Here is a 27,385-nt window from a genome sequence, read left to right as displayed (position 1 = left end):
GATCTAGCCCAGAGCAACCTGTCCGGTGCAACCATCCCTTGCACGTGACACACTGACAGTAGTATGACCGTCCTAAAAAGATTATTTTCCGGCAAACGCAGCAAAACCATTTCTCAGGACCGGGGTCAGGAGAAGGACCCGGATTGGATTCGATACCTTCCCGGAGCAGGAGAGTATGGCGCAGTCCCGCTGCAAGGAGCTGCTGGGAGGATGAAAATTTGTGGGAGGAACGAAACAAATTAAATGGGGTTCTAATGTACCCCGAATACCATCTATGTAATGAGGCGAGAATAATGAGGAGAGAAATGAAAGAGAGGGCATGAAAGGCAGGAGAAGATAAGGAAAGAAAAGGAAAGGAAAGAAAGGGAAAAGAAAGGAAAGGAAATTGTGAAATGCTTTTATGTTATTGAAATCCCGAAAACGTCACCAAAATGGTTTTTATGCTTTTTTTTAAACACAATTGTATGTACGATGTTTACCCCGAACTTACGTTTCCTTTCTTGTTTTTTGAACCTTTATATAAAGTCCTGTCAAATTTGTGTTTGTTCATGTTTTTTCTGAGAATAATAGTAGGCTTCTCATCGGCTGTGCATACAAACCGAATCGACTAGTAAATTTTTCTGCCTTTATTGAATTTTTATGACAACATTATCATCGTTGGGGATTTTAATAGTAACCTACTGGTGGATGCCAGTTTAAAACAAAGCATGGAATCTCTGGGACTCTTTCCCAACGTACTCTCTCCCAACGTACCAAATATTGTACCAACGCAAACACTAGCTCTTCTCTCTTAGATTTATTTTTTGTCAATGATCTTCAAAAAATGATTCACTACACGCAACTATTCAGCTCCAGCTTTTCAAAACACGACCTGATATTCCTAAATTACAACTTCCAAACATCATGGGCAAGTTCGTTCATCTATCGCGATTACAGAAGTACAGATTATTATTCTCTTGCTGAATCCGTAAAGTGGGCTGAATGGAGCTTGATTCGTACGTTAACATCGGTTGATGACCAGACAAAGTTTCTAAATACAATAATAGCCCTTGGTTCAATTTTACATTAAAACATTTTGACGACCGGTGTCTTTCCAATATACTGAAAAGCTGCAAAAGTTATTCCAATCCGTAAACAAAATAATGAGTATCGACCAATAGCCATACTCCCTTTCCTCTCTAAGGTCGTTCTACATCGGCAAATCATATCATATGTACATGAAAACAAGCTCCTGACAGACAGTCTGTCCGGCTTCAGGTCAAAGCGAAGCTGTACCGCGGCACTATTATCTGTGACAGAAGAATTTCGTGAGCGAGTGGATGAAAATTACATCGTCTTCTTAACACTTCTCGACCACTCTAAAGTTTTTGATTCTGTAGACTATACTCTGCTCTGCGGGAAGCTGAAAAACTTATTTAATTTCTCTGGTTATGCAGCTGCCCTTATAAATCATATCTTGGCGATAGGACTCAAGCAGTATGTGTAGATGGTAGAAAGTCTGACTTGCTACATGTCTTAAGACACGTCCCACAAGGCTCTATCCCGGGCCCTCTGTTAATTGTTCTGTGTCAGTGACTTACCCGATGTCCTTAAGTATTGTCCAATTGTATACATGTTGTCCTCGTGATCAACCTAGCTTGTGCATAAATAACTTGAACCACGATTTGAATCAAATATTTTCATGAGCTACGATGAATGGCTTATGTATAAGCCCGAAAAAGTCAAAATGTATTGTTATTCATAGACGGTCTTTTCCCCTAATGATTTAGAGAATGTAGTGTTTGACAATTCCGTTATAGAATACGTAGATACGGCGAAAAACTTATGTGTAGTTTTTAACAGAACAAAATATTTTGCATATAAGATTACTTCTGGTTAAAGCGTACTTAATGGCTCCTGTATGTACTTAATGGCTCCTGTATGGTTTTGAGATTTACTCAAACTGTGACCATGTGTGCAAGAACAAACTAAATGTTATTCACAACAACATTGCTAGATATGTTTATGGGTTGAAAAGACCTGATCACGCTGAAAGGTTGCTAAACATTTCTTTCGAAAATCTTTTAAGAAAAGTCAAAACAATGTCCTGCCGCCATAAATTGATACACACGAAGGAACCTAACTATCTATATCGTACGCTTATTTTTCTGCAATCATCAAAATCAGTGCTTCTTCTTATGCACATTAGATACCGCATGCTAACCTCTGAACGCCAATTCTTCGTTACTGTAATACGCCTTTGGAACTCCCTACCTACAAGTCTCCGACTCTTAAGTATGCTCTGCACTTCAAAAATGAACCACTATCTTTTTTTAATGACTCTTAAGCTGGATCTCAACTTGTTGCGCTTACTATCAGCCAAATTCTAAACGAATATTCCGTGCGAGTTTTTCCCTTCTCCCATTTCTTGTATTCTAAATAAAAATTCCTTGTGAGTTTTTTCACTTCTCCCTTTCCTCCTATTCTGAACAATGTACGAAAAAGCGAAAACCGGTTATGGGAGAAAAGTAGGTATTATGAATGTGAGGGAGAGGGAGATTTTTCTGCAATTTCATAGGAGTTTTTTCACTTGTTCAATTAAAGGGAATGCATCGAAATAGTTAAAGGAAATTGGTTCTTTTAAGAAAGAACACTTATTTGTACAAATTTGTGCTAAAATATTTATTTACATTCTACCACAATATTCTCACTGTTAATACAACAACAACAACAACAACCACAATATTCTTTATTTTAAGTCGAAAAGTATATCATAAGCAACGGAAGAGCTGTTCTTATATTTGATGCAGCCATCCAGAAATTGCGCAAGGATTTTTTTAAGAAGGCTTAAATAGATTTTGGCATATGAATTTGCTTTGCAGAATGAATGCAGGCAACTCCGGCGGATTTGTATTATCCCGCCGGCCTTCTTCTTATGCTCCTCTGTTGATTTTGCTGTGGCACCAATTCATTACTCATTTCAGTGAATACCGCATGAAATGCAATAATGTGCATTGTTTATAACTTATTTCCTAATTTCAAACAAATTCGCAACAATAGTTAAACTTTTAAATTTTTTAAACAAAATAAGACATGCGCAACGAAATTTCAATTGACAAAACAGCTGACTTCGAAAATTCGAAATTCCTATTCCCCAATTATTCTTCTCCCTAGAAGAAAAGAATTGGAGGAATTTTTCCGCGGGAAGAAAAAAATCCGCGAGAACAAAATTCCGCGAGAATATTTAGAATTGGTCTGTATATTTTTACTTATGGAATTGTACTTAATAAATCAATGTTAATTTCTAACTCCCTTTTCCTTTCTTTGTGTCTCTTTGCTTCGTTATTTGTTAAATACTATCTACCTAGAATCAGCCAACATTTATCTTCACTACTGCTGTCTTATTATTTATTAATTACTTTTCCTTAGTTGAAATATTTAGATATACATACTTACATATTTACTTATTATTTGATATATTTAATTTAATTTATTATACCTTTCATGAAAATGAAATGGTATATTAATTTCGTCACGAAACCGAAAATTGTAAGTCCTTAAAGGAAAATAGATAGACCCACCATTAAGTATACCGAAATAATCAGGTTGAAGAGCTGAGTTGATTTAGCCATGTCCGTCTGCCCGTCTGTCCGTCTGTCTGTTTGTATGCAAACTAGTCCCTCAATTTTTGAGATATCTTGATAAAATTTGGTGAGCGGGTGTATTTGGGTGTCCGATTAGACATTTGTCGGAACCGACCGGATCGGACCACTATAGCATATATCCTCCATACAACCGATTTTTCAGAAAAAGAGGATTTTTGTAATATCTTACCCAATTTAACAGATTGAAGCTTCAAACTTCACCATATACTTTCGTATATTGCACATATTGTTGCCTGAAAAAATTGATGAGATCGGTCGTATATATAGTATATATCCCCCACAACCGATTGTTCAGATAAGGAACTTTTCGTAATTACTGCCCCATTTTGAAAGCTAGAGGCTTCAAATTTCAACGAATGCTTAGGTATATAGCATATATTGTTGTCTGAAAAAATCATAAAGATCGGTGGTATATATAGTATATATATGGTGGTATATATAGTATATATATAGTATATATATATATATATTTTCGCAAATTTTAGCCCCATTTTAACAGCTAGAAGCTTCAAATTTCACCGAATACTTACGTATATAGCATATATTGTTGTCTGAAAAAATCATAGAGATCGGTTGTATATATAGTATATATCTCATACAACCGATTGTTCAGATAAGAAACTTTTCGCAATTTCTACCCCATTTTAACAGCTATAAGCTTCAAATTTCACCGATTGCTTACGTATATAGCATATATTGTTGTCTGAAAAAATCATAGAGATCGGTTGTATATATAGTATATATCTCATACAACCGATTGTTCAGATAAGAAACTTTTCGCAATTTCTACCCCATTTTAACAGCTATAAGCTTAAAATTTCACCTATTGCTTACGTATATAACATATATTGTTGTCTGAAAAAATCATAGAGATCGGTTGTATATATAGTATATATCTCATACAACCGATTGTTCAGATAAGAAACTTTTTGCAATTTCTACCCCATTTTAACAGCTATAAGCTTCAAATTTCACCGATTGCTTGCTTACGTATATAGCATATATTGTTGTCTGAAAAAATCATAGAGATCGGTTGTATATATAGTATATATCTCATACAACCGATTGTTCAGATAAGAAACTTTGCGCAATTTCTGCCCCGTTTTAACAGCTAGAAGCTTCAAATTTCACAAAATGCTTACGTATATAGCATATATTGTTGTCTGAAAAAATCATAGAGATCGGTGGTATATATATTATATACTTCATATAAACTCTCATTTTTGCCCCTTTTTTACGGCTAGAAGCTTCAAAATTCATCAAATTTCATCAAATAGTTACGTTTACGTCATATATTTTTGAAATACGTGATTCGCAGTCATAGTTTTTACATGCAGACCACAAAAAACGTGAAGCTTTGCATCCTCACACAGATTACCTACCTATTTTTTATTTTATATTTTTCTTAAAAATCGTTTAGATATGTTCAAATTTCACTAAATGCTTACATGTATACCATATATTGTTGTCTGAGAAAATCATAGATACCGGTGGTATATATAGTATATATCCCATACAACCGATTGTTCAGATAAGAAACTTTGCGCAATTTCTTCCCCATTTTAACAGCTAGAAGCTTCAACTTTCACCAAATGCTTACGTGTATAGCATATATTGTTGTCTGAAAAAATCATTGAGATCGATGGTATATATAGTATATATCTCATACAACCGATTGTTCAGTTAAGAAACTTTGCGCAATTTCTGCCCCTTTTTAACAGCTAGACGCTTCAAATTTCACCATATGCTTACGTATATAGCATATATTGTTGTCTGAAAAAATCATAGAGATCGGTGGTATATATATTATATACTTCATATGAACTGTCATTTTTGCCCCTTTTTTACGGCTAGAAGCTTCAAAATTCATCAAATTTCATCAAATAGTTACGTTTACGTCATATATTTTTGAAATACGTGATTCGTAGTCATAGTTTTTACATGCAGACCACAAAAAACGTGAAGCTTTGCATCCTCACACGGATTACCTACCTATTTTTTATTTTATATTTATCTTAAAAATTGTTTAGATATGTTCAAATTTCACTAAATGCTTACGTGTATAGCATATATTGTTGTCTGAGAAAATCATAGATACCGGTGGTATATATAGTATATATCCCATACAACCGATTGTTCAGATAAGAAACTTTGCGCAATTTCTTCCCCATTTTAACAGCTAGAAGCTTAAAATTTCACCAAATGCTTACGTGTATAGCATATATTGTTGTCTGAAAAAATCATAGAGATCGGTGGTATATATATTATATACCCCATATAAACTCAATTTTTGCCTCCTCTTTACGGCTAGAAGATTCAAAATTCATCAAATTTCATCAAATAGTTACGTTTACGTCATATATTGTTGAAATACGTGATTCGCAGTCATAGTTTTTACACCCAGACCACAAAAAACCAGAAACTTTGCATCCTCACACAAAGTACCTACCTGTTTTTTATTTTATATTTATCTTAAAAATCGTTAAGGTATGCAGATCTGTTCACTATATATTTCTTATCTTATACATCCGATTATTCGGAGATTACGAACGGGATAAGATTATTGTTCAGCCCCATTCATGAAAGGTATGAAGTCTTCGGCACAGCCGAAGACAGTCCCGTTCTTACTTGTTTATTATTATTGTCACGGATATTACCACCCCTAAGTTATCCCATCACTAAGGCGATGCTAAGGCAATGCCAAGCAGTATTTACGTTAATAATCAAATCAAGTATACACATATATAAGGCAGCCCAGAGAGATGTCACACACAGATGCATTTACTTATACGGCTATGTGCGCGCGAGAGACTGTAAACTACAAACATTCACATCAATAATTCAATCTTTATGTGTTTACATAAACGAATAAATAATTGCGTCTACACATATGTACGTATACGAGCAGCGGAGCGGCAATGCACAAACACATGCATATATCTTATCTCAGTGGTCACAAGAGAGGGCAATAATTTGTGCACGTAGTTGTGGCTAGCGATTTTGTAGCCGAAACAACTAGTAGTAACTTCTGGAAATCGAAGAGCCTAGAAGTATGCAGCGTAAACTATAAAAGCGGTGCAGGCGAGTAAGAAGTAATTCAGTTTGATTTGAGTTGATCAGCAGTTACGACTAAGAAGATATCTAGCGAGCAATACCAGTATTATTTTGATTAGTGGAGTTTCATTTGAGCTATCAGTTTGGTTATTAAGCTATTCGTTGCACAGTTTGAGTGTTATTGTGAAGCATTTTAATAAAGGCCATTTTTCCATTATTCAATATTGGAGTTATTTATTCAACAGTTTAGCGATACGAACCTAGCAAAAGGGGCAAATAAGAGGATTTGCAGCAAATTCGTTACAATTGGTGTCAGAAGTGGGATTGTTGGATAAATTCTAGAGGACAACAAGGACATGGCAAAGTTCAGTGAATTGAGGATCCAGCAGCTGAAGAAGGAGTTGGAGAGCCGTGGATTGAATACAAGCGGCGTTAAACTTGAACTTCAGGCACGGCTACGAGAGGCAATGGAAGCAGAAGGAATTGATGTGGAAGAGTATGTCTTTCATCTTGATGGCGAAGAGACAACGAAAATTGAAGAGAAAAACGAAACATCGCAGACGGTTAGCAGCACAGACTTGAACATGATATTGGCTGCAATATCTGCACAAACATCGACAGTAGCATCAATGTCGTCGCAACTGGCATCTCAACTGGAAGCACAAGAGGCACGTATAACAGAAATGTCATCACAAATATCCACCAACATGTCATCACAACTGGAAGAACAGAAAACGTATATGTCATCACAGATGGAATCCCAGGAGACACGTATCTCAGAAATGTCGTCGCAAATGTCATCTCAACTGGAAGAACAGAAGACATATATGGCATCGCAACTGGAAGAACAGAAGACATATATGATATCTCAGTTGGCTCAGCAGTTGAAAGCGCAAGAGGATCGCATATCATCGCAGTTGGAGGGTTTTAGTGAACGACAAGATAAAATGGAAGCTGAGATGGATGCTTTGAAAGATCGGATTCAGCAGTTACAATTAAATCGTCCAGCAGTTTCAGCGAGTAATCCAAAGGTAAAAACACCATCCTTTGACGGTTCTGTTCCTTTCCAGGTCTTTAAGCTACAGTTTGAGAAGACCGCAGCAGTGAACAACTGGAATGTGGAAGATAAAGTTGCCGCACTCTTCGTAGCATTGAAAGGACCAGCTGCCGAAATCTTACAGACTATTCCAGAGTACGAACGGAACAGTTATGACGCATTGATGGCTGCTGTAGAACGGCGATACGGAAGCGAACACAGGAAACAGATATTTCAAATAGAATTGCAAAACCGCTACCAAAAAGCTAACGAGACTTTGCAGGAGTTTGCTTCGGACATTGAAAGATTGGCTCATCTTGCAAATGCGGATGCACCCGTGGAATACACGGAAAGAGTGAAGATTCAGAGCTTTATAAATGGCATACGGGACGTCGAAACGAAGCGAGCCACATACGCGAACCCAAAGCAAACATTTTCTGAAACGGTATCCCATGCATTGATTCAGGAAACAGCGTCGCTTCTGTGTAAGCCAGTTTTCAAAGCACGCCGTGTGGAAGTAGAAAGGTCAGTGGGTAGAAACAATTTTGGAAGCACTGAAGGGATCTCAACAGAAGAATGCCGGAGTTATTAAATGTCTCAAGTGCGGCAACCCAGGTCACATTGCACGTCATTGCGATCTTGGTCCTAATAGTTCCAACAATGTGGGTGGCCATAAACGCAAAGTTGGAGGAGATGAGCAAGAGCGAGTAAGAGGTAGAGAGCTAGACCGGGCTATTGAATGTCCTGTGATATCTGTGTCGCAAATTGGAAGGAAATCAAGCAGTCTTACCGTCAGAGGGAATGTGGATGGCAAGGAGCGTGTACTGACTGTAGATACGGGCGCATCTCATTCCTTGATCCGATCTGATTTGGTTAACAGGAAAGTAAAGCGGTTACCTGGAGCAAGGTTGCGTACGGTCATTGGCGAGTATAATCAAGTCCAGGGAGAAGTAATATGTGAAGTCTTAATTGGGAAGGTCATGGTTTTACACAAATTCGTTGTGGCGGAGATCGTTGATGAAGTTATATTGGGAGTGGATTTCTTGGTTGACCATGACATCAAGATCGATATGCAGAGAAGGGTGATGCATTATAAGAACCAGGATGTGCAAATTAACTTCAGTTTGGAAAAAGGTTTCAGCAGTAATAGAGTACTGGTGGAGAAAAGTCGACAAAGGCCACGAAAGTCAAAGGTAAAGGTTAATGAAACGAATGGGCCAAATAAATCAAAATCAAAAGTACCTGCGAGAGAAACACTGGCATTGACAAAACCTAAAAGACGCAGGAAAACGAAGCAACGAATTTCCGAGAAAGAATGCGAGGGCAGTTTCAAGCCGGAGCGCACTACTGTTGTAAAATGTGGGAACGATACCGATTATGCAAAGAAAATTCGTACAGCGCAAGCTCTACGAAGTGGTTCATTGGCCAAACAACAGAGTGTGAAGGAACGAACCAGGGTATTGAGTGGTACGATGAAACACAGGTACCATGAGAACAATAATTCGAAAGGTTTCTTGGCGGGAGATTTGGTACTGTTATACAAACCTCACCGGCGGACAGGTGTTCCATCCAAATTTCGGTGCAGTTGGGAAGGCCCGTACAAGGTTGTGAAGAAGATCAGTGATACCATCTACCGCATACAAAGCATTGAGAAACCACGGAGTAGAAGAGTGGTACATTTGGCGATGCTAGCAGCGTTTAGATCGAGAGATTTGTCTGATCGGGACGATCAGACTTAGGTGGAGGGCAGTGTCACGGATATTACCACCCCTAAGTTATCCCATCACTAAGGCGATGCTAAGGCAATGCCAAGCAGTATTTACGTTAATAATCAAATCAAGTATACACATATATAAGGCAGCCCAGAGAGATGTCACACACAGATGCAGAGACTGTAAACTACAAACATTCACATCAATAATTCAATCTTTATGTGTTTACATAAATTGTGTCTACACATATGTACGTATACGAGCAGCGGAGCGGCAATTCACAAACACATGCATATATCTTATCTCAGTGGTCACAAGAGAGGGCAATAATTTGTGCACGTAGTTGTGGCTAGCGATTTTGTAGCCGAAACAACTAGTAGTAACTTCTGGAAATCGAAGAGCCTAGAAGTATGCAGCGTAAACTATAAAAGCGGTGCAGGCGAGTAAGAAGTAATTCAGTTTGATTTGAGTTGATCAGCAGTTACGACTAAGAAGATATCTAGCGAGCAATACCAGTATTATTTTGATTAGTGGAGTTTCATTTGAGCTATCAGTTTGGTTATTAAGCTATTCGTTGCACAGTTTGAGTGTTATTGTGAAGCATTTTAATAAAGGCCATTTTTCCATTATTCAATATTGGAGTTATTTATTCAACAGTTTAGCGATACGAACCTAGCAAAAGGGGCAAATAAGAGGATTTGCAGCAAATTCGTTACATTATTAATGTTAAATTTATATAGCTCATGCTATTCATACTAGCACTGTTAAAGAGTTTGTCAAATTGTTGTGCTAGGAACGAATTTTCAAATAAATACAAATACAAATACAAATAAAGTCCTTTATTCAATCATTATCAGGTCCTCTTGATCGCCAAAGATTATTTAATATTTTTCTTATTACAGGCGTAGCAGACGGTGTCGGTGGTTGGCGTAATTATGGCATCGACCCCGGCGAATTCAGTTCGTTTTTGATGAAGACTTGTGAGCGTCTAGTCCATTGCGTTAATTTTAATCCCCAACGTCCTGTTAATCTCTTAGCATATAGTTATTGTGAATTGCTTGAACAAAAAAAACCTATTCTAGGTAAGTAGCATATGTTGTTAAAAATAAACAAATACTACATACATATGTTCATATCTTTTAGGTATTAACTAGAAGAGTGCCCATATTGTTTTTTTTGTTGCTTCCTTTGCTGTAATAAACTGAAACAGTGGCGTTCTGAGATATGTTCTTGCGCCCGGGGCAAAAAATATTTATATATTTTACCAAAACAATATAATTTTATATATTCAAAAATTAATAAACCAATGAAGCCGTAAAATATTTTTTAAATATTTTTACGCGCAGCTCAAACTTTTTTATGAGAACCCCCGAATTCTTAATCGTTGGAGTGTAATCATTTTGTTGTGAAAGCCATCATAACGGTGGGAAAGTCATCATACCTCTATAACCCTTGTCCTGAAATATAGGAAACATTGCCCTCGTTGCTGAAGGACAACAACGGAGTGAGCTTCGTTCCCCGGCGGGTTGAAAGGCATAGAGGAGGAACTTAGTTTTGTCCGGCAGCATCATGGCTCTGCGAATGCAGATAGGAATCAACAAAAGAAAACTATGCTGCAAAATATTTATATCCCTTGTCTCTTCAAATTTTTCACATCACAGGACTTGACACTGATTTAATATACATACGGCCATATTGTTCACGACGTGGACCTCGCACATAACACCACAACTGGACAGCCACTTCGATGGCACAACGTTACTACTGTGGAACCCCAACAACTTTTGGTTGTGACGTTCGAACACAGTCTCTGCTTCAATACAAATGCATCCGAAATTGCCTACAATGCACAAAGATGCATACAAATCCTCAAATCGCTGCAACGGAGAAAGTTGCAGGGCTGCCAAATTTCCCACTTAGAACTGCCACGGACTTAAGACGTCTGAGCGCCTGTCCCAAAAGACAAGTGATTGATGTATTTGCGCCTTCAAAGTAGATAAGAAAACTGTATAAGCCCTATGACGAGATATGGTGTAGTATGATCCAGAGCAACACGAACGCAGGGTTTGTGAGGTCCTTCGAACTCAGGCACCCGCCTTTACAGACATCACCGAAGAAGAATTCATACTTCCGAAGGATATGCGCGTTACTCTGCCCAACTTCGATCTCTATGTATGGCACCAGCCTGGTGTATAGCACAAATCTTCTATTCGTCTGTAATGTGGAAAAAAAATCTGTAAAAGCAACTTTTTTTGCTAAAACCATATTGAAACTGCTCGAATCCTTGGATCTCCGTTAAAGGAATTTATTTAAAGTTTCTTGAGTGTTCTAGCCTATTCACCCAGGCGAGGGATTTGTACAACAAAAATAAGAACCATACATGGCCGGACGGGAAAAAGACTATGCCGCCTAGTTCTGTCGATGATAAACAGGAAAATGTATAATTGCGCTGCTCTCTGAATGTCATCAAAACAAAATCGGGATGTCCCACTTAACGCCAACGTGGGGGAAAAAGGTGTCGGAAAAATTCAACCTCCACATATTAGTATCCCCCAGTTGCACTAGGTGAATCGTCCAGCTGCGAAGACCTGCAACATCTCTAATGGTGGAAGTAAGTTGAATGCTGGTATGAGCAAATTATGACCATGCATGGTTAAATTGTACAAATTAAAAAAAAAACTATAAAACCGAACTAAAAAAATTCATAACAAATTTTCGATCTATTTTATTTTTATTTTTTATCGGGCATTTGTAAAGTCAAGTATACTAAAATTTTTGTTTGTATATTTGGTTTGGCAATTCCACATAGTTTTTGAAAGAGATTTTAAAATTTGTTTAAAAATTAAAAAATCATTACGGCCGCCGAGAAGAGATAATGGTTTGCGAAGTAATATTTTGCAGACACATATTTCGATAAAAAGTTCTGTTCCATCGAAAGCTGTATTATAAAATTCACCCAAGTCCTTACAATTTCGTCGTTATTATCCCTGTTTAACAAATTTCCAACTTGTAAGAGAAATCCAAATATAAAATAAGGTAATTTAGTCGTATAACTCTTGTACGTATTTTTTGTTGGAGACGATCGAGAATACTTTTCGTGACGCGAGAAATTTCACATTCTGCGGCAAGACCAATATCGCTAGCCGATTTTGCGACGCCTTTCACGTTTTACTATATCAATATCCCATTTTTCACAAAGATACTTCGCTTTTCCTATTGCTTCTTCACAGAGAGTGTCGAATTTCGGATTCACGTTTGACAGATTTTGTTAAAGCATTTTTTAATAATTCCTATTGTAACGTTGAACATGAGAAAAAAAGATATATGCTTTCAATTATTCCACAATCTGTCGCAAGTATTCTGGATATATGCATGAATTTTTTAGTATAGGTAAATTTTTCCAGAAATCATTTATAATAAAAATACAAACTACCTAGGAAGTTCTGCTTTGCGGACCATTTGGCGCCCCCCTATGAGTAGCGCCCGGGGCAAGACTTACTTACTTACTTACTTAATTGGCGCTTAACCGTCTAAACGGTTATGGCCTTCCAACAAGGCGCGCCAGTCGCTCCTTCGCTCCGCCAACCGGCGCCAATTGGTCACACCAAGGGAGTTTAAATCGTTTTCCACCTGGTGCTTCCAACGGAGTGGGGGCCGCCCTCTACCTCTGCTTCCATAGGCGGGTTCCGATAGAAACACTTTCTTGGCCGGAGCATCATCTTTCATTCGCATAACATGGCCTAGCCAGCGCAGCCGCTGCGTTTTAATTCGCTGGACTATGTTGATGTCTGCGTATAGCTCGTACAGCTCATCATTAAATCTTCTTCGGTACTCGCCATCGCCAACGCGTAGAGGTCCATAAATCTTTCGAAGAACTTTTCTCTCGAACACTCCCAAAGCCCGGGGCAAGATCTGGGCGAAAAAAGAAATTCATTTAGCCATGTCCGTCCGTCCGTCTGTCCGTAAACACGCTAACTTGAGTAAATTTTGAGGTATCTTAATGGAATATGGTATGTAAGTTCATCTCAGATCGCTGTTTAAAATGAACGAAATCGGACTATAACCGCGCCCACTTTTTCGATATCGAAAATTTCAAAAAACCGAAAAAGTGATAATTCATTACCAAAGACGAATAAAGCGATGAAACTTGGTAGGTGGGTTCACCTTATGACGCAGAATAGAAAATTAGTAAAATTATGGACAATGGACGTGGCACCGCCCACTTTTAAAAGAAGGTAATTTAAAAGTTTTGCAAGCTGTAATTTGGCAGTCGTTGAAGATATCATGATGAGATTTGGCAGGAACGTTACTCCTATTACTATATGTGTTCTAAATTAAAATTGCAAAATCGGATAACAAACAACGCCACTTAAAAAAAAAATTTAATATCTTAAGTGAGATATCTTCACCAAATTTGGTACACGAGCTTATCTGGACCCAGAATATTATTAAATATATAGATTGGTATTGAAATTGAGCGAAATCGGATGCTAACCACGCCAGATTTTTATATATATTGTGACGAAGCTTTTCCTTGCCCCGGTGCTTCTTCAATAAGTGCTGGGGTATACTCGCCGTGTCCAAGGTTCGCTTACAATAAATTGTGTTTCGGGGCACCTTGCAAATCGTTTTCATATAAAATTCACTTTATTGCTTTAACTCCTTAAACTATAATATAAACGTATAAAAAGATCTGTATATATAATTTACTTCATTTGATGCTTGTTATATGATTAGTGGTGGGCTAATGGTCCCTCGTGTCCTGTTAGGGGCGTTCCGTTAGGACGCCTTACTGGTCGCTGCCTGGGTATGTGTAACTGTATCTCGTGACGCCTTGCGTCGGCGTGTTTCTCCTACGGTTAGCAACTGCGCTGTTTCTGCTGCGGCTTATGTCGGTGCGTCTGCGTGAGTGTAGCTCTGTTTGCGCCACTCTGCTGCTGCCAACATCGTATGCTCGTTTAGTTCTGCTGCAGCCAGCGTCGTATGTTTGCGTAGCTCTGCTGCGGCCAACATCGTATGCTCGTGTAGTTCTGCTGCAGCCAGCGTCGTATGTTTACGTAGCTCTGCTGCGTCCAACGTCGTATGTTAGCGTGACTCTGCTGTGGTCAACGTCGTGTGTTAGCGTAACTCTGCTGCGGTCAACGTCGTATGCTTGCGTGACTGCTGTGGCCAACGTCGTGTTTATGCGTGACTCTGCTGCCGAGGCATATGGCGGTGGCGCGCGGGTTCGTGACGTTGTGGGCCTGCGCTTGGCAGGGAGTGAGCGTGGTCTAAGGCGTTGTAGAGCGGTTAAAACCAGCTTACCCACAATCCTCAAGCCACGGCTTCCTCCTATGAAGGAAACTGTCTTGCGATGGTTAAAACCGATACGCCTTTCAGATTCCCTTCAATTGCTGCTCAGGTGACAAGCAAAACTTCGCGCCCCGTTAGGTGAGATCCGCTAGCCTCGGTACAGTCACGTTGTGGCGTTTCACTCCGATTCACTTCTACTGCGATTTGCCGACGTACTTCTGCCGGGGTTGACGTTTGGCTGAGCGCGGGATCACGATGCTGTGGTGGACGTTTACTTACGAGGGAGCGAGCGTGGTCTAAAGCGTTGTAGAGCGGTTAAAACCAGCTTACCCACAATTCTCAGTCCACGACTTTCTCCTATGAAACGCACTGGCTTGCAATGGTTAAAACCGATATGCCTTCCAGAACGCTTCAGTAGTAGCTCTAGTCGCAACCACAACCGCGTGCTGACTGACTGTTGTCTTCTCGTGTTACCCTTTTCCATGGCGGAACTATACAAGGTGGCAGCATGGGATAGCTGATTATATACTTTTTTTTATTTGATTTGATCAGACCTGTTAAATAATGATTAAAAATTTTAATGATTATTAATTATAATGAGTTTTCCTCAGCCAATTGTTTAATTAATTAATTATTTTTAATTGCATAATTAATACAAACAATGTTCATTATTTTTAATTAATTTTTCGTTTGTCTTATGGAATGATAAACATAATTATTTGATTGTTTTAATTAATTTTGATTATTTTTAATGTCAATTAATTTTGAATATTTAAATTACATAATTGATACAATTAAATGATTATTTTTGATTAATTTTAATTATTTCTGTATTTTTCCAGCATCATAATATATTCAACAAAGTAAAGAAAATATTACAAGGATATTAATCTCTGAACGGGCAGTATAGTAACGTAAAAGAAATACATAGATACAATAACAAACAAGGGAAAAAGTACATTGTTTTATTAAATACACGACATACGGGCACTAATATTATTTTATATTATATTAGGTACAACGAAGGGGATTACATATACAGAAACAAGTAAAGCTTATATAAGCGTGTTAAGAAAGATTAAGTGCTGTTTGCATTTGCTTTAAATAAAACTAGTTTTTCAAATGAAAAATCCATCAAAGATTGAAGCCTTGGAGAATTTATAATGCCTGCGAAAGGGAAAAGCCTCTCAACTGGGGCATACGACGTCAGTAGAGTGTTAAAGAATATTGGCGCTTCTTTCAGTATTTGGTGTTTTTTTCTAATTTGGAACAATCGCGTAGGTAGCTGTAAAGTTGACTTTGAACAAGGATCCTCAAAGTTTCTTTGGAAGGTGAACCTTGCGCAGCACTTGGGTCATTTTCATTATATACAATTAACTTTCATTATTTTTTGAATAATGGAAGTATTTCGATCGCGATGACGTTTGGTTAGTGTTCGTGCCGTCGACTTCAAATGAAAGTTTGCATTGTTGGTGATACAAGCATATGGTTGATACAACTCTTTCGTATATAACATCTTCCAGCAAATCACTGTTTGTCTTCTGCAACACCTTGAGCCAGTCGACTTTAACATCTGGTGTTAAAACAGAAGCAGATATTGCAATATTTGCTTCGGGAGCTAAAGAAAAGAAAATATTGAAACGTTGCCTTAACTGCGCTTCTAATTTTTCCGAAATAAATCTTAAAAATTTATCGTTTCTTCTACTAAGTTTCTTTAGTTTGCTGCTTAGTGTCATGCGCACTGGATCCAAATATCCGTACACAACGTTTCCTTCCCCTTACAAAAAATTAAGAGCTCGTGATATGGACTGCATTATAGAGATATATAATAGTGAATACCCGAATATCAAATTAAAGGAAGATTTGTTTGAAGTTGACTCGGAGCTTTCGAGCTTGCTTCTTCTTTTGATCCGTTTTGGTAAATAAGTTGGATCACGAACAATATCGTTCGCAGAGAAATCCGCCGTATTTTGTTCTCCAACCATGTTTTCGACATAATTTTATTCTGCAAATAATTCATAATGTGTAGGTTTATTGAATGGTAAACAAATTTATACAGATATATAATTACGTCTGTGGTGTAATAAGCCAAAATTTATGCTCTCCAATTTGGTTTTTAAAAGTTTTCACAAAGGCAGCTACACTTGACAATATCAGTAAGAATAAATATGTATCTTATATTTCTTGAGTTAGCATAAGTATGTACATACAATAGTACATTTGGTTTCAGCCACTTATTTCTTACTTCAAACGTTTTCTCTTTCATGTTAATAATTTAAAATAATCATATAATTGGAAATAATTATATAATTAAAAATAATTAAGTAATTGAAATTAATCAAATAATTAAATTTAATTATTAATTGTTTGACTAATTTTAGTTTTTTGATTAATTTTAATTGTTTTATATTTTTAATTATGTAATTGTTCTTAATCATATGATTGTCTTTAATTTAAAACAATGGGTATATTTCTTTAATTATTTTTGATTATTTTTTTAATTAATTAATTATTAATTGCTAGATGCTGTGCAAAAAATTAATTAATCATTAAAATTAACAAGTAAGGAAGGTTAAGTTCGGGTGTACCCGAACATTACATACTCAGTTGAGAGCTATGGTGACAACATAAGGGAAAATAACCATGTAGGAAAATGAACCGAGGGAAACCCTGGAATGTGTTTGTATGACATGTGTATCAAATGAAAGGCATTAAAGAGTATTTTATGAGGGAGTGGGCCATAGTTCTATAGGTGGACGCCATTTAGGGATATCGCCATAAAGGTGGATCAGGGTTGACTCTAGAATATGTTTGTACGATATGGGTATCAAATGAAAGGTGTTAATGAGTATTTTAAAAGGGAGTAATCCTTAGTTCCATAGGTGGGCGCTGTTTCGAGATATCCCCATAAAGGTGGACCAGGGGTGACCCTAGAATTTGTTTGTAAAATATGGGTATCAAACGAAAGGTGTTAATGAGCATTTTAAAAGGGAGTGAGCCTTAGTTCTATAGGTGGACGCCGTCTCGAAATATCGCCATAAAGGTAGACCAGGGGTGACTCTAGAATGTGTTTGTACGATATGGGTATCAAATTTAAGATATTAATAAGGGGTTTAAAAGTGAGTGGTGGTAGTTGTATAGGTGGTCGCCTTTTCGAGATATCGCCATTAAGGTGGACCAGGGATGACTCTAGAATAAGTTTGTATAATATGGGTCTCAAACGAAAGGTGTTAATGAGTATTTTAAAAGGGAGTGGGCCTTAGTTCTATAGGTGGACGCCTTTTCGAGGTATCGCAATAAAGGTGGACCAGGGGTGACTCTAGACTTTGTTTGTACGATGTGGGTATCAAATGAAAGGTGTTAATGAGTATTTTTAAAAGGGCGTGGGGCTTAGTTCTATAGGTGGACGCCTTTTCGAGATATCGCCATAAAGGTGGACCAGGGGTGACTCTAGAATGTGTTTGTACGATATTGGTATCAAATTAAAGGTATTAATGAGAGCTTTAAAAGGGAGTGGTGGTAGTTGTATATGTGAAGCCGTTTTCCAGATATCGACCAAAATGTGGACCAGGGTGACCCAGAACACCATCTGTTAAAAAAATAAATAAATGTAAGGCGCGATAACCTCCGAAAAGATCTAAGGCCGAGCTTCTCTTCCAATTTGCGTCGTGCTCCTCTTGATATTTCCCTACAAATTGGCCGGACGGGACCTACATGTTTTATGCCGACTCCGAACGGCATCTGCAAGGCAGATGAGTTTTCACTGAGAGCTTTTCATGGCAGAAATACAATCGGAGCGCTTGCCAGACACTGCCGAGGGGCGACCCCGCTTAGAAAAATTTTCTTCTAATTGAAAAATCTTATTTCTAAAATTTTGATGTTGCTTTGCCCGGGAGTTGAACCCAGGGCATACGGTGTGATAGGCGGAGCACGCTACCATCACACCACGGTGGCCGCCATCACGGGAACACCATCTGTTGGATACCGCTAATTTATTTATATATATAATACCTGCCAAGATTTCAAGGGTTCTTTATTTCGCCCTGCAGGACTTTTTCATTTTCTTCTACTTAATATGGTAGGTGTCACAACCATTTTACAAAGTTTTTTCTAAAGTTATATTTCGCGTCAATAAACCAATCCAATTACCATGTTTCATCCCTCTTTTCGTATTTGGTATAGAATTATGGCATTTTTTTCATTTTTCGTAATTTTCGATATCGAAAAGGTGGCCGTGGTCATAGTCGGATTTCGTTCATTTTTATACCAAGATAAAGTGAGTTCAGATAAGTACGTGAACTAAGTTCAGTAAAGATATGTCGATTTTTGCTCAAGTTATCATGTTATCGGCCATGCGGAAGGACAGACGGACGACTGTGTATAAAAACTGGGCGTGGCTTCAACCGATTTCGCCCTTTTTCACAGAAAACAGTTAACGTCATAATATCTATGCCCCTACCAAATTTCAAAAGGATTGGTAAATTTTGTTCGACTTATGGCATTAAAAGTATCCTAGACGAATTAAATGAAAAAGGGCGGAGCCACGCCCATTTTGAAATTTTCTTTTATTTCTGTATTTTGTTGCACCGTATCAATACTGGAGTTGAATGTTGACATAATTTACTTATATACTGTAAAGATATTAAATTTTGTGTTAAAATTTTACTTTAAAAAAATTCTTCTCCGTTTTTGCTAATTTTTATTAAGCGAACATATAGTAATAAGAGTAACGTTCCTGGCAAATTTCATCATGATATCTTCAACGACTGCCAAATTACAGCTTGCAAAATTTTAAATTACCTTCTTTTAAAAGTGGGCGGTGCCACGCCCATTGTCCAAAATTTTACTAGTTTTCTATTCTGTGCCATAAGGTCAACCCATCTACCAAGTTTCATCGTTTTAGCTTTCTTTGGTAATGAATTATCGCACTTTTTCGGTTTTTCGAAATTTTCGATATCGGAAAAGTGGGCGTGGTTATTGTCCGATTTCGTTCATTTTAAACAGCGATCTGAGATGAGTGCTCAGGAACCTACATACCAAATTTCATCAATTTACCTCAAAATTTACTCAAGTTATCGTGTTAACGGACGGACGGACATGGCTCAATCAAATTTTTTTTCGATCCTGATTATTTTGATATATGGAAGTCTATATCTATCTCGATTCCTTTATACCTGTACAACCAACCGTTATCCAATCAAACTTAATATTCTCTGTGAGCTCTGCTCAACTGAGTATAAAAGGGAAACGAAATTAATGATTATTAATGTTAATGGAACTTTAACAGGTCTGGATTTGATACATCAACTTCCGACGCAGTACGATTTTGACATTAGCTAATCGAATTCACAAAAACAAAGTACGTTATGTATGTAGGTATGTCACCATGCTGCCACCTTGTATGGCTCCGCCATGCCCTTTTCATAGCTAATGCTCTTGATGTTGCTAGCTTAGTTCGTTGCGTTGCCATGGTTACGGTGTTGCTGTGGAGTGTTGCGGCAACTTGTTGCGCTAGTGATGTTTCAGAGACTTGTTTGTGTTTCGTGTTGTGTTGGCTATATTGCTGATCGTGTTCCTCTGTAGAGTTTTTATTTGTGTTGCGTTGTCTGTGTTACTGATCCTGTGTTGTGTGGCGGTGGTTTTATTTGGTCCTCACACATTTTGGAAAACACAAAAACCCTGATTATTAAGTAGCATGAACCAATAAATCCCGCATTAAAAAATGAGAGCAAAAAATCATAGTTAGCCGTCAAATAAATTTCCTCGGCGTGACGTCATGCTTTTGACAACATGTTTCATTACTGACGCAGTGTTCAGACTTTATTCCAATCGGAGTATTTTGCTGCGCTCTTACCTCGTACTACATTTTTTACCTCAAAGATTTATTTGGGTCGAGTTGAAAACTAAACAGTATTATTACGTAATATCTTTTGGTTGAAGTTTTTATTGTATACGTATGAAAAGCTGATGGTTTACAAGTGAAGATTGGATGAAAGGACGTGAATTCATTGTTTGTAACTTAAGACGTGTTTGTTCACATTTTACTAACAGTTTTTGTACTTTTTTCGTAAGGAATGAGAAAAGAAGGAGTAAAATGTAAGCAACAAATGTGTTCGGGCGTGATCTGTAAATCCTGCCAAAATTCAATATACAGCACTTCTTGAAGTTGTATATAAAAATGAAGCACGTTGAGTAAATGAGGTCAGCTAACCCTGTTTTGTGATAACAGTCGCCATTTGGGGGCACCAACGGAAGTCAAATCTTCCTCCAACTGTCTCTCCCAACTCAGTACAGGTTTCCTCTTTCCTCTGTTTACAAACTGCCGGAGCGTATTCGTTCATCCGCATAACATGCCCTAGCTAGCAAAGCCTTTGGGTTTTCAATCGGTGCACTATCGTCATGTCTACGTAAAGCTCATATAACTCATCATTATACCTCCTTCGACACTCACCGTCGACATCACGAATAGAACTATATCCCTTCCGGAGAACATTTCTCTCGAATACTCCAAGAGTCATTTCATCTTCTCTCGACTCCTTCAATCATTCCGAGCCATACATCAGGACAGGTATGATGAGTGACTTGTAGAGCGAGAATTTTGTTCGTCGAAAGAGGACTTTACTTTTCAATTGCCTAAAGAAGCACTTGTTGGCAAGACTTATTCTCCGTTTGATTTCTAGGCCGACATTGTTTTTGCTTTTAATGCTGCTTCCCAAATGAACGAAATCCTGCACAGTCTCGAATTTATATCTGTCAACAGTGACGTAGCTAGAAAGGTCACGATGACAGCAAGTACTGCGTCTTGTCCAAATTTACTGCAGGGCCAACTTCGCCTCCATGTTTGAACATCCCGGCGGGTATCCCGTCATTACTTGGCACCTTACGATTTTTTAGCCGTGATATTGGATGCAGGGGAGTGTTTTCATCATCGGCGATAGGGGTATAGGGTTCGTCTTCCCCCACATTCTGTACGTCAGTTAACAGGTCGCCATTATCGTTCCTACAGGAATCTGCCCCGTTCGTGAAATCTTCTGTCATTAAAGGTGCATGAAATATGTATGGTTAACCGAAAATAATAATAATATTTTTTTGCGATAAATATCCGGGGAGATAGAATGTGGTGTGTTAATTGGAGCACTAATTGGTCATCCTACACGTTTTAGGCCGACTCCATGTGCATCTGATAAGGCAGATAACCTTTTTGCTAAGAAACATTTTGTGGCAAAAACACAATCGAAAGGTTTGCCAAGCCACCAAATCAAATTGATGTTAGTTGTTCGCCCGCTTTCAAAGAGGAAGAAAAAATATACTCCGAAAATTTAATTTTTACTCCGGCGTAGTCGGTAGTTTATATACTCCGAACACTGGTAGCGAAACATGAGAGAAATGTAATAAATCGAAAAATATCAAAAGCGCTACGTCATCAAACGTTTTTCAAATTCGATTACAAATACAACAATTCCGGAATGCGGGATCTTGGCTCATTGGATTATGATTAAGTAGGTAAATAATACACCTAGGATGTTGAAATTTGACGTTTGGACTGATACATATAAATATTGAGAAAAAAAATAAAAAAAAAAATTTTTAAATGAGCGTTGCACCGCCCACTTGTGATAAAATCAATTTTATCAATTATTAATCATAAATCAAAAATCGTTAAACCTATCGTAACAAAATTCGGCAGAGAGGTTGCCTTTACTGCCTTTACGCCCACTTTTATATAAAAGAACTTTAAAAGGGTCGTGGACGAATAAAATAAGGTATATCTTTGCAAAAAAGAGCTTTATATCAATGATATTTCATTTCCCAAGTGGTTTTTTAACAATAAATAGGAAAAGCTTCAAATTTAAAAAAATGGGGGGCACCAACGGAAGTCAAATCTTCCTCCAACTGTCTCTCCCAACTCAGTACAGGTTTCCTCTTTCCTCTGTTTACAAACTGCCGGAGCGTATTCGTTCATCCGCATAACATGCCCTAGCTAGCAAAGCCTTTGGGTTTTCAATCGGTGTACTATCGTCATGTCTACGTAAAGCTCATATAACTCATCATTATACCTCCTTCGACACTCACCGTCGACATCACGAATAGAACTATATCCCTTCCGGAGAACGTTTCTCTCGAATACTCCAAGATTCATTTCATCTTCTCTCGACTCCTTCAATCATTCCGAGCCATACATCAGGACAGGTATGATGAGTGACTTGTAGAGCGAGAATTTTGTTCGTCGAAAGAGGACTTTACTTTTCAATTGCCTAAAGAAGCACTTGTTGGCAAGACTTATTCTCCGTTTGATTTCTAGGCCGACATTGTTTTTGCTTTTAATGCTGCTTCCCAAATGAACGAAATCCTGCACAGTCTCGAATTTATATCTGTCAACAGTGACGTAGCTAGAAAGGTCACGATGACAGCAAGTACTGCGTCTTGTCCAAATTTACTGCAGGGCCAACTTCGCCTCCATGTTTGAACATCCCGGCGGGTATCCCGTCATTACTTGGCACCTTACGATTTTTTAGCCGTGATATTGGATGCAGGGGAGTGTTTTCATCATCGGCGATCGGGGTATAGGGTTCGTCTTCCCCCACATTCTGTACGTCAGTTAACAGGTCGCCATTATCGTTCCTACAGGAATCTGCCCCGTTCGTGAAATCTTCTGTCATTAAAGGTGCATGAAATATGTATGGTTAACCGAAAATAATAATAATATTTTTTTGCGATAAATATCCGGGGAGATAGAATGTGGTGTGTTAATTGGAGCACTAATTGGTCATCCTACACGTTTTAGGCCGACTCCATGTGCATCTGATAAGGCAGATAACCTTTTTGCTAAGAAACATTTTGTGGCAAAAACACAATCGAAAGGTTTGCCAAGCCACCAAATCAAATTGATGTTAGTTGTTCGCCCGCTTTCAAAGAGGAAGAAAAAATATACTCCGAAAATTTAATTTTTACTCCGGCGTAGTCGGTAGTTTATATACTCCGAACACTGGTAGCGAAACATGAGAGAAATGTAATAAATCGAAAAATATCAAAAGCGCTACGTCATCAAACGTTTTTCAAATTCGATTACAAATACAACAATTCTGGAATGCGGGATCTTGGCTCATTGGATTATGATTAAGTAGGTAAATAATACACCTAGGATGTTGAAATTTGACGTTTGGACTGATACATATAAATATTGAGAAAAAAAAATAAAAAAAAAATTTTTAAATGAGCGTTGCACCGCCCACTTGTGATAAAATCAATTTTATCAATTATTAATCATAAATCAAAAATCGTTAAACCTATCGTAACAAAATTCGGCAGAGAGGTTGCCTTTACTGCCTTTACGCCCACTTTTATATAAAAGAATTTTAAAAGGGTCGTGGACGAATAAAATAATGTATATCTTTGCAAAAAAGAGCTTTATATCAATGATATTTCATTTCCCAAGTGGTTTTTTAACAATAAATAGGAAAAGCTTCAAATTTAAAAAAATGGGCGTGGCACCGCCCCTGTTATGTCTAGGCAATTTTCTATGTTTCGGGAGCCATAACTCAAAGAAAAACAAGTAAGGACGGGACTGTCTTCGGCTGTGCCGAAGACTTCATACCTTTCATGAATGGGGCTGCACAATAATCTTATCCCGTTCGTAATCTCCAAATGATCGGATGCATAAGATAAGAAATATATAGTGAACAGATGTACATACCTAAACGATTTTTAAGATAAACATAAAATAAAAAATGGCAAAAAAGCCCCTAATCTGAACGATCGGTTGTATGGGATATATATTATATATAGCTCCGATCGAAATGATTTTTACAGGAAATCTTCTATGATATATTAGAATATATATCACCAAGTTTCACGTTTTTATATTGGACATTAAGGGAGAAATGGCTAAAAATCTTTCTATCTGAACGATCGGTTGTATGGGATATATATTATGTATAGCTCCGATCGAAATAAGTTTTTCACGAAATCTTCTATGATATATTAGAATAAATATCATCAGGTTTAACGTTTTTATATTGGACATTAAGGGAGAAATGGCTAAAAATCTTTCTATCTGAACGATCGGTTGTATGGGATATATATAATATATAGCTCCGATCGAAATGAGTTTTTCAGGATATCTTCTATGATATATTAGAATATATATCACCGAGTTTCACGTTTATACTTTCTAAATTGCGGCAGGAATGACCAAAATCGTCTTATCTGGACGATCGGTTGTATGGGAGTGGTCCGATCCTACCGGATCCGACAAATGCCTAATATAATTCTAAAATACATCCTTGTGCCAAATTTCATTGAGATATCTCATGATGAGGGACTAGTTTGCGTTCAAACAGACAGACGGACGGTCAGACGGACATGGCTATATCAACTCAGTTCGTCGCCCTGATAAATTCGGTATACTTAATGGTGAGTCTATCTTCTATATTTCTCAACGTTACAAACATCGGACCAAAGTTAATATACCATTTCATGTTCCTGAAAGGTATAATTAGTTCAGTGTATGTTAGGGTTGCCAGATTTTTATTTCGGGTTCCCGGGACAAACCTCAAATTTGAGCCAAATTCCCGGGATTTTTAAAAATTTCCCGGGACATTTGAAAAATAAGAAACACCTACATATTTGTATGGGTTGCTCATTTCGGCGAAATAATTTTTAGATAGAATTAAACTTCTTAAACTCATAACAAATAGTTTTATGAAACAGGCTAATAATTAATATGTTTACTGTGTTTAATGCGAATTCAATATTCTATGGATCGTTTTGCTAAGGTTATTTCAAAACACAACACTTCCCCAAAAGCCCAAGTACTGGAACTAGCCAGAAGTATAAAACGCTGAAATGAATTTCAACGCGTAATTGTAGCTTTCTAAACATTGTAACTTTCTGAACATGTTGTTACATGTGCTAAAAACTAAACTTCATAATAACCATAGAAGCTTTCATGGACTTGCTATCCAGTAAAGATGAATGGCTGCAACAATGCACAAGAGCCAAGCATTTTGGCAACAATTCTCAGATTTTGCGCTAGGGATTGTCTCAACTTAGCATCGGGTACGAGAATGCACTCGGAATTTTTTTCACCTGATCCTTTCTGCAAGTTCGTTTTGTTATAAACGGATTTTGTCCAATTTATCAAATTTATGTTTTGTATTCACGACCTTGGACCTATACGTAGGGTTCTTAAATTAAATTAACTTAATTATTTTTATTTAACTTTGTTATTCAGACCAATTCTAAATATTCTCGCGGAATTTTGTTCTCGCGGATTTTTTTATTCCCGCGGAAAAATTCCTCCAATTCTTTTCTCCTAGGGGGAGGAATAATTGGGGAATAGGAATTTCGAATTTTCGAAGTCAGCTGTTTTGTCACTTGAAATTTCGTTGCGCATTTCTTATTTTGTTTAAAAAATTGAAAAGTTTAATTATTGTTGCGAATTTGTTTGAAATTAAGAAATAAGGTATAAACAATGCACATTATTGCATTTCATGTGCTATTCACTGGAATAAGTAATGAATTGGTGCCACAGCAACATCAACAGAGAAGCATAAGAAGAAGACGGCGGGATAACACAAATCCGCCGGAGTTGCATGCATTCATTCTGCATAGCAGTTTTCTGGCGGCCAAGTCGAGTTGAGTTCGCCTTTCGCCATATGCCAAAATCTATTTAAGCCTTCTTAAAAAATCCTTGCACAATTTCTGGATGGCTGCATCGAATATACGAAGAGCTCTTCCGTTGCTTATGATATACTTTTCGACTTAAAATAATGAATATTGTGGTTGTTGTTGTTGCATTAACAGTGAGAATATTGTGGTAGAATGTAAATACATATCTTAGCACAAATTTGTACAAATAAGTGTTTTTTCTTAAAAGAACCAATTTCCTTTAAATATTTTGATGCATTCCCTTTAATTTAACTAGTGAAAAAACTCCTATGAAATGGCAGAGAAATCTCCCTCTCCCTCACATTTATAATACCTACTTTTCTCCCATAACCGGTTTCCGCTCTTTCGAACATTGTTCAGAATAGGAGGAAAGGGAGAAGTGAAAAAACTCACAAGGAATTTTTATTTAGAATACGAGGAATGGGAGAAGGGAAAAAACTCGCACGGAATTTTCGTTTAGAATCGGGCTGATTATGTTACTTTGAACTTTGTCATTTTAATTTTAATTTTCAACATTGATTTTACTATTTTCAAAAATTTTCATTATTATTTAATTTTGCGTCATGAAAATATAACATTTTCTTTTAAATAATTTTTGTATGGATATTAATTTTAATAAAAATAAAGCATCCTACACTATATACGATTAATACAAATAGTTTGAAATTGCTATTAGGTAGCAAAAAAGTAGAAGATAAACACAAAAAACTTACATTTCAAACAATTTTCTTCTAATTCGATACAGCGTCGACAACAAATTTCTATTCGCTTCAAAATTAGATACACAACGAAAATTTCGACAGAGATTAGAAGTCATAATACCAATTTTTAATTCGATTTTCGATGTTCGATAACCAGCGAAGATCGAAGATCGAAAAATGATCATAATAGGGGCCTTTCTTCTTTACAGAGTTGCATGCAATATGCTAATGACCTGAATACAATCGAAGCTGGAAATATGGCCATGTTTCGTAGCA

General features: G+C 37.4%; 2 protein-coding genes across 4 annotated transcripts in view; one reads left to right on the top strand and one right to left on the bottom strand.

Annotated features, from left to right (window-relative positions):
- The window catches only part of LOC137248677 (uncharacterized), a 278,289-nt gene that overhangs the window by 81,686 nt on the left and 169,218 nt on the right, over window positions 1-27,385 (bottom strand). The gene's annotated exons all lie outside the window — the stretch shown is intronic.
- Window positions 1-27,385, top strand: part of LOC137250342 (protein phosphatase PTC7 homolog) — a 137,253-nt gene that overhangs the window by 64,857 nt on the left and 45,011 nt on the right. For 2 of the 3 annotated variants that reach the window (XM_067782964.1, XM_067782963.1), the window contains exon 2: window positions 10,349-10,528. The exons of the other annotated variant lie outside the window; for it this stretch is intronic. In XM_067782964.1, coding sequence (XP_067639065.1) covers window positions 10,349-10,528 — 180 coding nt within the window. The remainder of the gene's footprint in view (window positions 1-10,348; window positions 10,529-27,385) is intronic. 3 annotated transcript variants of the gene reach the window in all.

Source organism: Eurosta solidaginis, chromosome 4 (assembly GCF_040869045.1).
Source record: "Eurosta solidaginis isolate ZX-2024a chromosome 4, ASM4086904v1, whole genome shotgun sequence".
NCBI lineage: Eukaryota > Metazoa > Arthropoda > Insecta > Diptera > Tephritidae > Eurosta > Eurosta solidaginis.
This window is presented reverse-complemented; position numbering and strand designations above follow the sequence as displayed.